The 15,277-nt window shown below is 45.3% G+C and overlaps 3 protein-coding genes across 3 annotated transcripts; all 3 read right to left on the bottom strand.

The window, feature by feature from the left end:
* Nucleotides 1-1,288: 1,288 nt before the first annotated feature.
* LOC139301887 (toll-like receptor 5) lies at nt 1,289-5,857 on the bottom strand. Its single transcript, XM_070925379.1, has 4 exons — nt 5,810-5,857; nt 3,240-5,532; nt 2,776-2,864; nt 1,289-2,035 (listed from the first exon to the last, which is right to left on the bottom strand). Exons 1-4 carry the CDS (start codon nt 5,855-5,857, stop codon nt 1,790-1,792), a joined length of 2,676 nt encoding a protein of 891 aa, XP_070781480.1. The 3' UTR covers nt 1,289-1,789.
* Nucleotides 5,858-8,854: 2,997 nt separating this feature from the next.
* On the bottom strand, nt 8,855-10,969 carry LOC139302352 (thrombomodulin-like). The gene has a single exon (XM_070926030.1). The coding sequence runs from the start codon at nt 10,872-10,874 to the stop codon at nt 9,213-9,215; it is 1,662 nt and encodes a 553-aa protein (XP_070782131.1). The 5' UTR covers nt 10,875-10,969; the 3' UTR covers nt 8,855-9,212.
* Nucleotides 10,970-13,350: 2,381 nt separating this feature from the next.
* On the bottom strand, nt 13,351-14,999 carry LOC139302671 (thrombomodulin-like). Its single transcript, XM_070926375.1, has one exon. It carries the CDS (start codon nt 14,953-14,955, stop codon nt 13,351-13,353), a length of 1,605 nt encoding a protein of 534 aa, XP_070782476.1. The 5' UTR covers nt 14,956-14,999.
* Nucleotides 15,000-15,277: the final 278 nt, after the last annotated feature.

The following is a 15,277-nucleotide window of genomic DNA, read 5'->3' as shown; positions in this document are numbered from 1 at the left end:
ACACACAGTGATTGCAGTATGCAGTACAATGTAAGGATGATAAACATTACCTGCACTGGCTGGGGTAGTTTTATGAAGGACTTTAGCTACAGCTAGGTAGCTAGCTGAAAAAGGCTGGTGCTCAGCCACCAGTATTTACAGTTATGCTAGCTAGCTATACATTTAGCCGATGTCATTATCATCAAATGTGGTGAGGAAAACAAGAAATGTTGAAACTGAGAACATTAAACGTGTGCCAAGACCAAAAATAGGACAATTACAATTTTTTTTATATTTATTGATGTGTTGTTATATTTTTGAATTGTCTGATAATCTTTTACTGCCTTTTGTCACTTTTAGGGCTCCGTATTTATCAATCCTACCTGTCAGTCATGAACAGAGTCTAAAATAAAAGACATTTGGAAGTTCACTTAAGAATCACAAAAGGCTTTTGGGGCCTTCATATAGCAAGTAAATCTATGTATATCCAAATAATACCCACAACATTTTGGGGGTACTAACAGCATTTTCAAGTCCAACACATGAACAACTGCACAATACGGCAGGCTGGACAGATGTTAATGTTGCACTGTGTTCAGATTAATGGACTGTCCACAGTGTATAAGCAGCAGGAGCCTGCAGACGGGCCGTAATGCTCAGAACAGCTGGCTCATAAAGGCTGGGAGGATGCAGGCGGCCGGGGCCAACAGGACGGAAGCTTTCCTCTGCCCAGTAGCTTCCTGTTTTCAGACACACAGCTCAAATGAAAGGAAACCGGTTGACCTCAGATTCACTCTCATCTTACAGTCTAACAAACCCAAGTGCTTAGAGAGATGGTATCATTTGCAGTTGCTGTTGTAATAAAATGGTGTCATTAAAGGGAATCCCTGTCGAATGTGACACACCCAGTGCAATTATAAACAGTCTTGATGCGTTGAACATTAAAATCTCACTAATTAAAACTTTGGGTTTTCACTGATCACTCATGACGGACGAAAAGAGCCAATAAAGACGGCTGACACTCGCCATCTGGTGGTGAAAACAGCAAATAAAAATCCAGAAGAGTCCTTCAGAATTTTCCCCAGGGACCTGAACGGTCACCCCAACTTTTCGTCCTTCATTTTTTTAAATTTGTATTTCTGTTATATATATATATATATATATATGACAGCTGCACTTCTGATGACTCAACACAAGGCAGAGATATGGATTGTTGTGGAGCAAAGTATTTTGAAGAAACAGGAACTCCAGGATGGACCAGCCGAAAGGCTTCTTTACTCAGTTAATAAAAACAGTGTTGGGGATTTGCTTCATCCTGCAAGCTATTAGGGTGAACAGTGCTGTATTTGCACCAACATTTGATATGAGTGAGGGTTAGGGTTAGGGGTTAGGGTTAGTTGACTAGCAAAGGCTTATCAGACATTGTTATTTCACTTGATTAATCTGACAAATTACACCCAGTTAACGTTACATTAATTCCAGTAACATAATAACAATCATTTCTTTGTACAGTACATGTCATTGGGTCATGGAGTACTGTAAATGCATAGGACGTATAAATTGATTTAACACTCTGCCACAAATCACCTAAAATCACAAAGGTATTTACACGCAAAACTGTTCAGGACTCTCTACAGAAGAGCAGAATCAGCAGGTTCTGGCAGGTTCTACATCTGGGCCTTCACTTCCTCTGAAGGTAAATCAGAGGCCTTTCTTAAGGGAGAGGTTCTTCCTCATCCTGTCTGGGTGGATGTTGGTATCAGCAGCTTATCTTGGTTAAAGTAGGTTTTCTTTAACATACAGTCAGAGTTCACATGGCAGCTGCTGGGATGTTCTCAAGCTCGACACCGTCCTCATTCTGAGGTTGAATGTCAGGTTCAGGTTCGTCTTCAGGTTCAGGTTCAAACTTTTTCACCTTAGTGTCTTTGAGTATCTGTGTGACGAGCCGCTCATAAAACCACTCCAGGTCCTGAGGGTCCTCTGGCCAGATTAGGTACTCTCTCCTATGGACAAAAGCTCTGACTGCGTTGCACTTCATCAGCTGGTAGTGAGGCACCTTGAGGTGCATTGTATTAGAATGGAGAAATCGGTTAGCAGGGAAGGTCAAGAGCTTGCATTTCCATTTTAATTCAGTAAAAGTGGACAGCACCAGTTTTCTGCCCTATGTATACAATGCGTGTGAAGCCTGATATCTACTGGTGAAAAGTGGGTACTGAATTGCCTATTATCCATCGCTTTAGTCACTCACCTTGCACCAAAGACGAGCCAATAGCAGATGGATGCCTATAATCAATGTTGTTATACTAACGATGGGTCACATGACTACTTGTATATGAAAGTTGTCACTTGTGGTGATGAGCCCACAGAGAATTATCACCCGAATCTGCAGTTCCCCTCATCTCTACAGAACTTTATAGTGTCTTTCAACTCATTGTTTTGGTTTTTACAGGCTCCAACTTTACGTTTTGGTTCACACTCATCAGCATTGTTTTTGGCAGCAGACATCTTTTCAGCAAAAATGCTCTGAAGACCCAATGTACACTCCCTGCCCAGCACCAAACAGCAGGCAAGACTAGTTGGTGAACATAGTGTAGTATTTAGCAGCTAAAGAGCCTGATATTTCCCTCACGAGATGTTTGAGACCAGAACCAGAACTAAAAGAAGAGTGCATACTGGACTTGGACATTTGTCAAGTTTAAGTTTAAGTAAACATCTATCCACACATAGAAATCCAAAATTTCTTAATATGACTTTTAGCAATCCCCAGAGAATGGGTGTAAAGAAAGTAATACATACCTTCCCTACCACCAACATAATCAGGACATTTGTCAGCTCCTCCAGCATCCGGCCCTGGGCCAAAGTGAACGCCTCCAAGCACCAACCATCTAGAAAGAGGCACGACCCTGTTAGTTTCTTTTACCTGTTTAATTTTTTCATTTGGTTATTTGTTTTGTGATTCAGACCAGAATAAAAAGAAATGAGAGAGAGAGAGAGAGAGAGAGAGAGAGAGAGCCTCACTATGGCCATGGTGCTAGCTTGCATGCTAGCTCCCAGAAGCGTTGTTTTTTTAAAGGATTAGTTTGATTAGTTAACATAACAAGAAGTGTTAAATTAACATAGATATAGGAGAGTGGTATCGATCTTCTCATCTGACTCTCAGCAAGAAAAGGAATGAGTGTATTTCTCAAAATGTCGAACTGTTCCTTCAAAGAAAGGGAAAAATATTAGTAATATTAGACATAGTGTAGCTAATACTGTACCTTTAAGGAACTGTTTGGAGACGATGCACACAGTCTTCCTGCTGCCCCAGATGGCATCTCTGATGTTGGAAAGGTGATTCTCACCTGGCAGGAAGTCTCTGGCCTCGAAGCAACAGCGGAAGATGTTCTCTTCTGAAAACTGGTTATCCAGCTTCTTCAGCAAAGCAGCCTCCACCCAGCCGTAGTCACTGTCGCTAAAGCAGAAGAAGGCATCGTACTGCATCTTGTCCACAGGTGGTGTCGATTCTGGGCCCTCGAGAACCCTGCCAACAATCTTTTTGTAGATGATGAATATGTGCCCTCGGAGACGGGCGTAAACAATCCCGCTGAGGATGACAGTGACGATGAAGAGAGCAGAGAAGATGAAGATAGCAAACTTAAGATCTTGAACGGACTTTTCGTCATCTTCCTCACACGGCTCAATGATCATGGAGTAATGCAGCAGAGGAAGGTTATGGAGAGCGGCTGGAAACTCACATCTGTACTCCTCAATTGGGCTCAGGAAGGTTACATTCGTCCCGTTCAGCCACTCCAGAAAGTTCTCCAGGTTGCAATCGCAGTGGAACCGATTTGCCGCCATGCTTAAGAAGCCGAGAGACTGAAATGTCCTAGGGTTCGGGGATGCTAGGAAGTTCTTTGAAAGGTCGAGTCTTTTCAGGCTGACTGGAAAGACATCTGGCTCCAGATACGTTAAGTCATTAGACGAGAGGTCGATCTCTATAATCGAGCTGAGACCGTTCAAAATCCCTTGTGGGAGAGTCGCAAGTGAGTTGAAGCTTAAATTTAGACCGAGCAGATCCTCGAGATGATCAAACAGGTCGAGGCACCTCCCCTGCTCCCAAATGATCTGCAGGGAACTGTCATGAAGATCAAGCACTTGCAAACTATTATTATGAGGTACTTCAACGTTCGGACTTAGAGTGCACCACTTGATGAAGTTGCCACCATAGAAGAAATTCTGGAGACGATTGAAATGAGATAAAATGACGTAAATATCCTCCAAGTTTGTTAGTCTGTTGTCTGAAACGTCCACATGGATACTGTTCATTCCCAAGTCAACGATACTGCTTAGTGATTTCAGCTTATTGTCACCCAAAAGAAGAAAATCTAAGTTTGGTAATGACATGGGAAAACCCAGGTCTCGCAGTGAGTTTCCTGTCAGATATAACGCTCGTAATTTGGGAAGACCAGTGAATGCTTTGTATCCCAATGCACCAATGTGGTTGTAAGACAAATCCAACACCCTAAGGTCCGTCAGATTGGTGAACGTGTGAGAATATATTTCTCCTAGGAGGTTGGATGACAGGTTGAGCATTCGTAAATGTCCTTGAAGACCATTGAAGGCATTTCTGTGAATCTGATTGATTTTGTTTTTGGAAATGTCAATAATTATTGCATCTTTTAGAGGACTTAAAACAGCCCTCTGCAAAGCAAATATCCAATTATTAGACAGATCTAAAACATTAACTGCACTGTTCATGAGGCCTTCGAATGTGCTTTCAGCTGGATCGGGGAGGTTGTCATGTGAAAAGCCTTTGCCTATTTGCTCATATGAGAATATAAAATGAGCAATTGGAGTCCCCTCTATTGCTTTGAAAAATTGTCTTGATGTGTTCACGCCAAACCCATTGCTGGACAAGTCAAGGACATTAAAGGCCATCCCTCTGAATGGGTTCCCGCATTTTTCCCAGTCAAAATCTCCACTATACGTTCTGTATAAGTGATTGGAGACCAAGTTTAGGAGTGTGAAGTATTTCCCCCGGAAACCAACAAGATCCTCTTCACAAAGTCTTTCGATCGGATTTAATTTGAGGTTAAGTTGTGTGAACTTGGTGAGTTTTGAAAAGAACAGTCCAGGTCGGAGTCTCACTATTTTGTTCCCAAAGAGATCAAGCGTTTCTAAGGACCAAAGCGGCTGCAGATAGATGTCGGCCAGTATGGAGTCTGTCAAATTGCAATAATCCAAAAAGAGGTTTTGTAAATTGAACAGTCCTGCAAACGCCCTTGGCTCCAGCTGAAGGCCGATATTGTGGCCTAGGACCAACCTCGTCAGTTTTCTCTGCCTGAGGAAAGCGTTGTTTCTTATGACGAGAGGCACGTTCTGCATTCCAAGATCTAACTGTTGCAGCTGGTCATAGCTTCTGAGCGAGGTGCTGTTGATCTCACTGATGTAGTTCATCTCCAGGTAGAGGTGGGTGATGTTGGGAGGCAGAGCGGGAACCCAGTAGTGGTGCTGGGAGGCGCAAGCAGCTTCGAGGCCGTACAGAGTGCATGATGGGTAGCACGTGGATACCTGCAGGTAGGAAGGTTAGATTATTTCTGTAAATCGGCAGTCAAAGGATTTGTTTGTATTTGGAAATACACAATCTTCTCATCAGACCCTCAGCAAGAAACTTATGGAGCATATTTTAAATTTGAATAAGCATAGTTCCCAAAATAATCTCTGAATCTCAGATTATCTTTATATATATATGTTTTCTTTTTAACTTCTGTTTACTATCTTCTAACTGTTCAATATGGGAAAAACAAAGTACAACTGATCAGTTTTGAGCACAATGTTATACACGTACCTGTAAGTATAAACCAGTGAAAACCAACTGAAGAGCCAGTGTCCACATTCTGTCCTCTGTGCCCCAACAAGACGTCCAAAGAGAAAGTGAACAATTAGCAATGCTTAAAGGATGCACTGACTCAGCAGAACAAGTGTGGACAGGCAGTTACGCAGTTAGTTTGTGGCAGTATGAAGGGAAACCGTGTCAGACTGTTTGCTTTGGCCAGGTTCATGGTTCACTGCTGCAGCTTCAGCGTCACATTGTTCAGTACACAACCATTCATGCCTGATATGAGCTGTGTTAATAAAGCTCAAATAAAGCTGAACTGCGCCACGTTTATAACTTTAATCATGAACTGCTCTTCTCCTGCGTATCGCCTGACACCCTAACCTCTATATCTGTGTCACATTGACGTCTACAAGCTTCTAAAAGTTAACATAAAGTGTCATCGAGCTGGACTTCACTTGTCGAGCACGCCTCCAGTTTCTTTCTGAACAGGCGGACTGATGGACGGGCTTTACTGCACCATGCAGGTTGTTTTCATCAGCATTTCTTTGGATTAGTCAATCCGGAAAAACACCGTGTTTCAAGACCAAAGTAAGCCAGTCAGTCATAAACGTTCCTGGCCAGAGCTCTTCTTTATACTGTGTGGTGCGCAGTGATAATGGAGTGATAGTCTTACCTGTGCAGCTCACCGTGTCCTCGGTGCAGTAGTCTTCCTCCTGCCCGCAGACCTGCTGCTCACCACCACACTCGCTCTGTTGGACCGCTGCTGCTAATAAACATCTGCTCTGAGACCCGTAAACTCGCCTACCTTGATTTTCTGCCCGTATGGCGACACAGAGGAATGTCGCAATTTCCCAAATGACCAAACATCTCCTTCCTCTTCGAAGACAACCTTCCTCATTGTAGCGCTCCAGCTGTTGCAGTGGGTCCTCATACTGTTACTGCTCCTACTACTGCTAAGTGCTAATATTACTGCTGCTAGGCCTACTACTTCTGATACTACTGCCACTGATAGTACTACAAGTAGTAGTAGTAGTAGTACTGCTGATAATAATAATAACAATAATAACAATCATAAACTTTATTCATAACACTTTTCAAAACAAAGCTTTAAATGGTTGAACAAGGAACAGAAACATTTCAGGACTGCAATGAAAAAAATACAGTAATACAAGAATGAAACAGAAATGAAATACCCAAAAGTAACATAAACAGTAAAAAAGCAATAACAGGTTTGACTTTTGTAGACAGGGAGCCAGATGTTTTGGTAAAACAGGGATGGGCTTATTTCTTATTTGTTTTGATGTAGCTGGAGAACATTTTTTGGACATCCAGCGGACATTATTTCTGACAGACAAGATAATAAAAGAAAAATTGCCTTCTTCACTGGATTTTAACCCAGTCTAGAGCACGGTCCCTGATGCCAACTCAGCCTTCTCGAGGCGAGCCAATAGAATAGAGCGATGAACAGAGTCGAATGTGGAGCTCCAATCGAGAAGAATTAAATTCGAACACTCATCAGCATCAGCTGTGAGTAAAAGGTCGTTTGTCACTTTGATGAGGGCAGTTTTAGTGCTATATGACATGATTGATAAAACTGTTTTGAATCCAGAGGGTCGAGGTTTGGTTTCTGGAGCAGCGGCTGCTCTACTGCATGTTGGAGGCACAGCCAGTGGACAGAGGGGTATTTACAATAGATAAAATAGTGGAACCAACACTTTCTTGGGGAAATCTTGCAGGCATAACATCTAAAAGACTCGATGAAGGCTTTTGTTTGTCAATGTGTCCTTTAAGCACACAGGGAAAGGGTCTCAGAATTATTGAGCAAGGCAGAGGGGTTGCAGTGCGTCTGATCTGAAGTTTTGTTTAATTTATTTTGTTGGTGGAGAAGGACAGAAATATGCTCACAGGTCAAGGGGGAGGCTTCAGTTTGTTGGCTAGGAGGAGGGTCAATTACGGAGTCAATAGAGCTAGCCTCACAGAGAGCAATACTTTCAGGAATACAACTAGTGGAGACAACAATGTCCAGGGTGTGTCCCCTTGAGTGAGTGGCACCCTCAACTGAGCGAGGTTACAAGATGTCACAATGTTGACAAAAGCCATAGTAAAAGAGGAACCAGTGGGGCGACGCGCATGTGTGTTAAAATCACTTAAACTCAAGACTCAAAGCGAAAAGATCAGAGAATTCCTGAATGAAACCAGAGTCCTGATTAATACAAAGTAAAGGGGCCTTGCTATTTATCATGAAACCAAGTGATTCAAATAAGGACGTTTCCATACTACTACTACTATTACTACTATTACTACTACAGTGGTATTAATACTGCTGTTTATTTTACAACTATTAATGCATTCCCTTTTTCTAAAGGGGTTGTGACATTCAAATGGAAATAATGAGGTAGCTCAAAACTGAATTTTTGGACTGCTCTTGAGTAAATGTACTTGGTAACATGCTGCCACAGACTAGGATACTAGTTGCAGCAGAACTGTTGTATGACTACTACTACTGCTGCTGCTACTACTGCTACTACAACACGACTACTGCTGCTGCTACTACTGCTACTACAACACGACTACTGCTGCTGCTAGTACGATCACTTCTACAACTGTTACTACTACAGTACTACTGCTATCATTGCTATACCACTACTACTGCAGCAACTATTACTGGTACTACTACAAATGCTATCACTGCTAATGCTGCTTCTACTACTACTAGTGTCTCCATAATATGAAATAATAAATGTGATGGATTTTTTATCTGTTCCTTGTCAATAGTTTCTACATTTTATTCCCTTTTCTTTTTCTGGAGATTTTGTGACATTTTATATGTTCCTCTCCAATACATCAACACATATCCACTTAACGTGTTGTTATGTGTGCGTGATGAGCGATGTGTGCGGAGGGTTCATTATAGTAGGACCCTGTGTCTTGCGGCTGGGTCTCTGCGTGGATGACCTGTAATTCACTCCTTTGTCCGCACGGTGGGGCAGTCGGCCTGTGTCAGAGGCAAACATGGCTGAGAGTTTTCAGAAGAAAAAAAAAACAAGACATATCTTTCGTTCACATTTTTATAATTTAATGTTCCAGCACAAACTTTTTAAAAAACAGTTATTTGTCGTTTTATTTGTTACATTGCATCTGGTGTATGTGAGTTGAGTGGTAGATAAAAAAAAGTCTTCCAAGGCAGTGTTCCGTGAAGAAAACGTTAATATTTGCATAGTACTTCTGTTGTCTTGTGAGTTTATAGTGACCTCATCTCCGATGGCACCACCGCATGTATGTCCTTACTATTCTCCTGTGAAGCAACATCCTTCAAAACCCCGTCCCAAACTGTCTCTGTGGGTCTGTTTTCGGGTCCTGACCTGTACATTCACACGTCGTGCTTCAGCTGTCTCTCCGAGCCCTGTCCTTTTTAAGTGTCACTCGTCACGTGATGTAGACCGTGAGCCTCGCCCTCCGGAGCTTTGAGCGCACCGGCGCTCTCCATCTTCCCTCTGCCGTTGAGGATGTGATGAGTCAGGAAAACCACCAACACAATAAAAAAGACAGTGCACACTATTATCCCCACGAGACCCCCCACCGTGACCGCTGAGGGCTGCCCCGTTGGATCTGGACCGACGGGTGGTGTCGTTATGAGGATGACTGGAGTCGTGGCCGCTCCGGAGCCCTCCAACCCCCCGTCTGTGTCCGTATCATCCTCGTTTTTTACGCACCTGAATTGGTCAACTAGTGTGTATCCTGGGGAGCATGCGCACACATAGCCGCCGAATGTGTTTGTACAATGTTGATCACAAAAAAAGGAAGAGCACTCGTCCATGTCGATGCAAACCGTACCGTCGGCCCTTTCCTCTGCTACATAACCGTCGGGGCAGTAGCACTGGAACTTGTCATTCGGGTCGCACTCGGCGGCGCATTCCTCCTCCCCGCAGTGGAGTTTACACTTATTCGGTGACTTCGGGTCCGCTTTATATCCATCATAACAAGAGCACGCGTAGCTACCGTCAGTGTTGGTACACTTGTGCTCGCATGGAGCGGACGCGCACTCGTTCACGTCGACGCACAGGGCGCCGGTCACCTTGAATCCGTCCTTGCAAATGCACTGAAACCCGCCGACGGTGTTGACGCACACGAAGTTGTCACCGGGACACTGCCGCTCGTCCGTGCAGTCGTTGAAGTCCACACACGACCTGCCGTCCCGCGCCAGCTTGAAGCCGTGGTCGCACACGCACGCATACGAGTCTCCGCTCTTGTAGCAGGCGTGCTCGCAGCGCAGGGGCAGGCACGGGTCTTCAGCGAACTGCTCACCCACTTCGCAGGTGACTTTATTTGCGGGGTTGACTGATTTCTCCGGCGGGCAGTAGCAGGAGGGCTCATTTTTGGGGTCCATTGCGCATTTGTACTCACACCCACCTTCTTGGATCTCGCAGCTCCAGGGCGCCTGCAGCCACTGTTCGGAGAAGCAGACGTATTTAGTCTCAGCTGGCATCCGGATAGCGGTGCTTCCAGGGGGCAGAGACAGTACGTCCTCGCCCCCAAACCCCATGGGGGTCCTGTAGGTGACAGACTCGCCCTCTGCAACCGCTAGACTTTTGCACGGCTCATTGAAGGTGTACTCACAGAGAAAGCCGTCCGCGCGTTCGTCGCATGGCTCCTGGGTCCATTTAAACTCGTCATCTTGGGAAACCGAGACGCAGCGATGAGAGGAGCAGCTGCTGTCGAAACTTGGCGCCCAGTTGAAGAAGTCACTCTCGTTGTCTTTGGTCACCCACTGGAAGCCTTTCAGATCAGCAGCAGCGTCTGGGCAGCCGGCCGTCTGTTGTAAGCCGATCCAGAACCGCCCCGTAAAGTTCCCCAACAACATGAAAAAAACATCATGGGATACAGACGAGCGCACCGTCATTAAGTGGCCACCTCCGTCTCCGCATTGATGCTGCGCGGTTGAGAAATCGCTGGGATCTTGGAACACAGTGAAACATTGGTTCCCGATGCAGTATCCGCTATTCGGCTCTATCCCGCCGGCTCTTCGCATCAGGGAAGTCAACACGACGACAAACAGCCCCGCAACATCCTTCATGTTTGAACCTCGGTTGTGTCCGTTTAAGTTCTTGCGCGTTCCAGCAGTCTATAGGCTTGTTTGTTTGGCAAAATGTTTAGCTCGCATTTATAACCCCCCGATTCCATGTTAGTGCCCCGGCGGAGGAAGGAAGTCGTTCGTAATCCGCCTGCAGCCCGCTCGCTGCCCCTCCACAAACTTTCTCCTTGGCACGGCGGGACCACATCCCCAATTACGCACGGCCTTTACGGACGTACGCAACGAAGCCGCGCGCACGCAAGGGGGATGGGGTCTACCCAACGCCCCCTATTCTCAGTAGCCCCTCCCAACTCCACTCCACACACAGTGTCAGTGTGCGCGAGTCGCTCAGTCCCCCCCCCCCCCCACCACATTTTCACTTGCTTCAGACCCTTTTCTGAATATGACCGTCATTGTGTCTCAAAGCAAGGCAGAAAGTGAAAGATGTGCTGGTTTCACCTGAGACAAGAGGTCAGCAGTCAAATGCAGATATACAGCTTTTTCTTTTTTTTGCTAGCTTGTTTGGAGAAAATTGTAATTGTAAAGATGGATATTTTCTATGACATTGACTCCACTCCCTTATCTATGTGACATGGATATAAGGCACTTCCTATCCAAGTCCTCATTGCCTCTATAATGCCTATTCCAGTGTTGCCCTCACTGCAGATTGCTCTGAATAGACTCAGCGAAGTGTCTTTAATAGTGTAAATGCAAATATAAATGAGCTTTTGTGAGTCTCACACCAACTATGCAGTTTGAGTGCAAAGTTAACAGGAGACAACGGAACAGAAAAGTAAAGTAAACAAAGATTTACATAGATTTCTTTCAAAAAAACAGAAAAAAAAAACAGAAACAAAACTTGATATATACTTATATTTGACATGCAAATAGAAAACAAAAACACAATACAACTCTTCTCTTCAACTTTTAGTCTTTTAATTTATCATTCAATAGTGACATATTCACCTACAAAGAAAAAAAAATCAAACACTGCAACAAGTGAAAGCTAGAGATAAGCCATAAGTCATACAGACGTACAGCGGCTGGGCCTCTCACAGCGAGGTGCGAATGTGTTTTCGTATACATGGATCATAGCAGCACAGTTTTACATTCACGTTTAGTTGATCTCTCCAAGAGAAGTCAGTAATACAGTAAAGTCAAGAACGTTCGACCTCATGTCAGGGTCAGTGGTAGCCACGAACAGCCAGTACAGCACGTCAGGGTCATCAGTGGATATGCTAACATGTGATTCTATTACATTCCTAATGTTCTGATGCACAAACTGAACGGTAGCTGTTTTATTTAATACTATCTACAGCATATACACAGTAATGTGTTAGGAGGAATTGATGCCCGGCAGCGTCATGACTCAAAGTTCAGATAGAGCAGAAGGTGGACTTTTTCTCTCACCCAGAAATACCAATATCCATTAGTTTACACATCGGACATTTCAGAATGTAGATCTGCCATTTTGGAGTGACACCCGTCGGGTATATGCAACGTGAACATGGTCCTTAAAGCCTGAATACACGCTGCCATTAGTTAGTATGCATCAGAAACAGTTCCCATAGCAACCAGTACGTCCCAAAACAAATGGTGGTCCGCTTCAAAACTAGATATACAGTGTATCTGTCGCAAGTGATAAACCATGTAACATATTTCACTGGCAGACATCAGCCACAGTGGTCATTGTGTCTGCGTAACACACACAAACACGAGCAAGAATGTGCATTTGACTAAAAAGAACTTTTATCCTTTTATGGTTAAAAAATGGTTAAAGTGTTATTTTACCAAAAGATTAAAAACCACAAAGATTAAAAAAGTAAAACAGTCTATATTACGACCAACATGTGGAAGGTTACATTACTTGTTTTCCTTTTTACGCTTGAGAACCTCACAGTGCAGAGAGGCGTGGATACAGTGTAATTAGACGGCAACAAAGCGAAATCTAAACGGGCTCTGTTATGAGAAGATCTTGTCATTCATGACACTGACAAACACTTTGAGAAAACTGCACTATAATCAGGTCAGTTAGTGACCATACTAACCTTCAGTACCATTACAATTAGACTCTTTGTTCTTGTGTAACAGCATCTTATTTGTATATAACTCCAAAGTTTGGCCTAATTGATCGTTTTTTTTCTTCAACAAAAAGGTTATTTAATTGGATTTGAGGATGTGAATTGTTATTCAATGTCATATAGAAATCTATTATACTTTCACAAAGCATGAAGCTGTTTTCCTATAAAGTCCCACATCTTCGTTTTAGGTGCATTCACTACCATGATGTATACTAAGCCTTTACAGTGTGTGATCGATTGCAGCTTTAAAAGATAAATATACAGTTTCCCATTAACAGTGCATATGGATAACTGCGAAAAGGTTCCACAGTGTATATCTGACGCCTCTGAGGAAAGAAAACCATGCAATGTGACATGAGAAGAGGGTCGAAAGGCAGCAGTCTTCCTCGTGGGTGTGATTAAGGCGTTTGCAAGTCGTTTTTGAGCTGTTTGTCGAAGGATAGCCTCTTGTACGTCTCCGTGGTCACCTGCTGCAGGTAGAAAATGTCGATATCTGGGTGTTTGAAGGATGAAAGCTCAAACATCCTGCAACGTCTGGACAGGTTTCGGATCAAGAAGAACAGCAGTGCTGCGCACAGCGCCAGGAACACAGCGATGCCCAGGACGCTGCCGGTCTTGATGTAAGAGGGCACCGCGGCTGGGTGAGCGCCGGCTGGTGTGGGGTATGGAGGAGTGGAGCCTGATCCATTGTCCTCCTCGTCTTCGATGGGTACACACATGTACTCGTCGTGCAGCTTGAACCCCTCATCGCACAGACATCTGTACCCGCCGAATACATTTTCACACTTGTGATCACACTGCTTCTCCATCTCACATTCATTTATGTCGGTGCAAAACGGGGTGCTGTTCTTTATGTCTTGGATGTAGCCCTCAGGGCAGAAGCACTGCAGCATGTCCTTCTTCTGCTTGTCAGGGTCTGGGATGCATTTGGCTGGACAGTCTCTCTCGGTGCAGTGCTGCTCACACTTGGTGGGGTCTTTGGCTAACACCCTGAACCCCTGCCGACACAGACACCCATAAACCCCATTGGATTTCTCACAAAGCAGGTGCTCGCACTTTTCGCAGATCGCAACGTCCACGCACACTCCATCCTCCTTTATGAAGCCATCTTTGCACCTGCACTCGAACAGTCCCTGGGTGTTCTCACACTCCTCATCCTCACCTGTACAGGGGTTCTCCTCTTTGCACTCATCCACGTCCACGCAGCGCTTCCTGTCCTGCGCCAGCCTGTAGCCTTTGCGGCACTTGCACACGTATGTGTCGCCCTCCTTTTGGCACTCGTGCGCACAGCTTGCGCACGGATCTGCGGTGCAGGTGATGTTGTTGGGATGGAGCGTTTGCCCTGGGGGACAGGTGCAGGTGTGCGTTGTGGAGTTGCAGTTGTGCTCACAGCCGCCCCGCAGCACCTCGCACCTCCAGGGAGCTCGGGTCCAACCGCTCGAGAAACACACATGTCTGGAGTCCGGATATTTACCGCCAGCCTTTTCCACCGCAGCGATGGTTCCTGGTGGAAACGTTTCCGACTCATACACCTCGAAGTCCATATGCGCTGTGTACTTCACCTGCGCGCCCCCGTTTGCCCGCAAGGCACCGCAAGGCTCCTCGAATTCATATTGGCACAGGAATCCTTTCAGGTTTCGGCACGGCTCCCACAACACTGTGGCGTTCCGTCCCGCCGACGCGGGGATGGAGGAGCAGTTCTGGATACCTGCCGCAGCCTCCTCTGTTGTCCCTCCGGCGCCGTGCACCGCCAGCCAGTAACTACCGCTGAGCCCACCGGGTGGACTCAATGCCAATGTCTTCACTACGTGTTCCAGGCTGAACACGAATAACTGCCCACCGGAGTCCCCGCACCTTTTCTGTGCGCCTGGAAAGTCCTCGAGCTCCTGGAAAAGCGCAAAACACCGATTCCCGGCGCAGTGTCCGCGCTGAGAGAGGACCGTTTCCTGCAGCCCACAGAGGAAAACCACGCACACAAGCACTGCGTTTGCTGTCGGAGTCATGATGTCGAGGTTAGAAAAGCTGCCTTCGGTGGAACAAACTTATGTGTTCGACGATCCGAAGCTGATACAGCGACTGCAAGTCGAGCATAGCCCCCATTTATAAAAGCCTCCGACTGTATTTTTTTTGGTCGGACCAGGCGAGGAAGGAAGTTCCGTCCTGACCAGTGGGTTAAGCCCCGGTCTGCTTGCTCAGCCCCCACCCTGTCCAAAATTCTTATCTCAAAGAGACTGGCCCATCAAAACACACACACACGCATACTCGGACAGAGCGCACGCGCGCGCGGGTACATTAACTTTTAATAAGAGAAGGATGAAGGAAATC

The sequence above is a fragment of the Enoplosus armatus genome, chromosome 19 (genome assembly GCF_043641665.1).
Source record: "Enoplosus armatus isolate fEnoArm2 chromosome 19, fEnoArm2.hap1, whole genome shotgun sequence".
Lineage (NCBI taxonomy): Eukaryota > Metazoa > Chordata > Actinopteri > Centrarchiformes > Enoplosidae > Enoplosus > Enoplosus armatus.
Note: the sequence above shows the minus strand (reverse complement) of the source record. Positions and strands in the feature narration are given on the sequence as shown.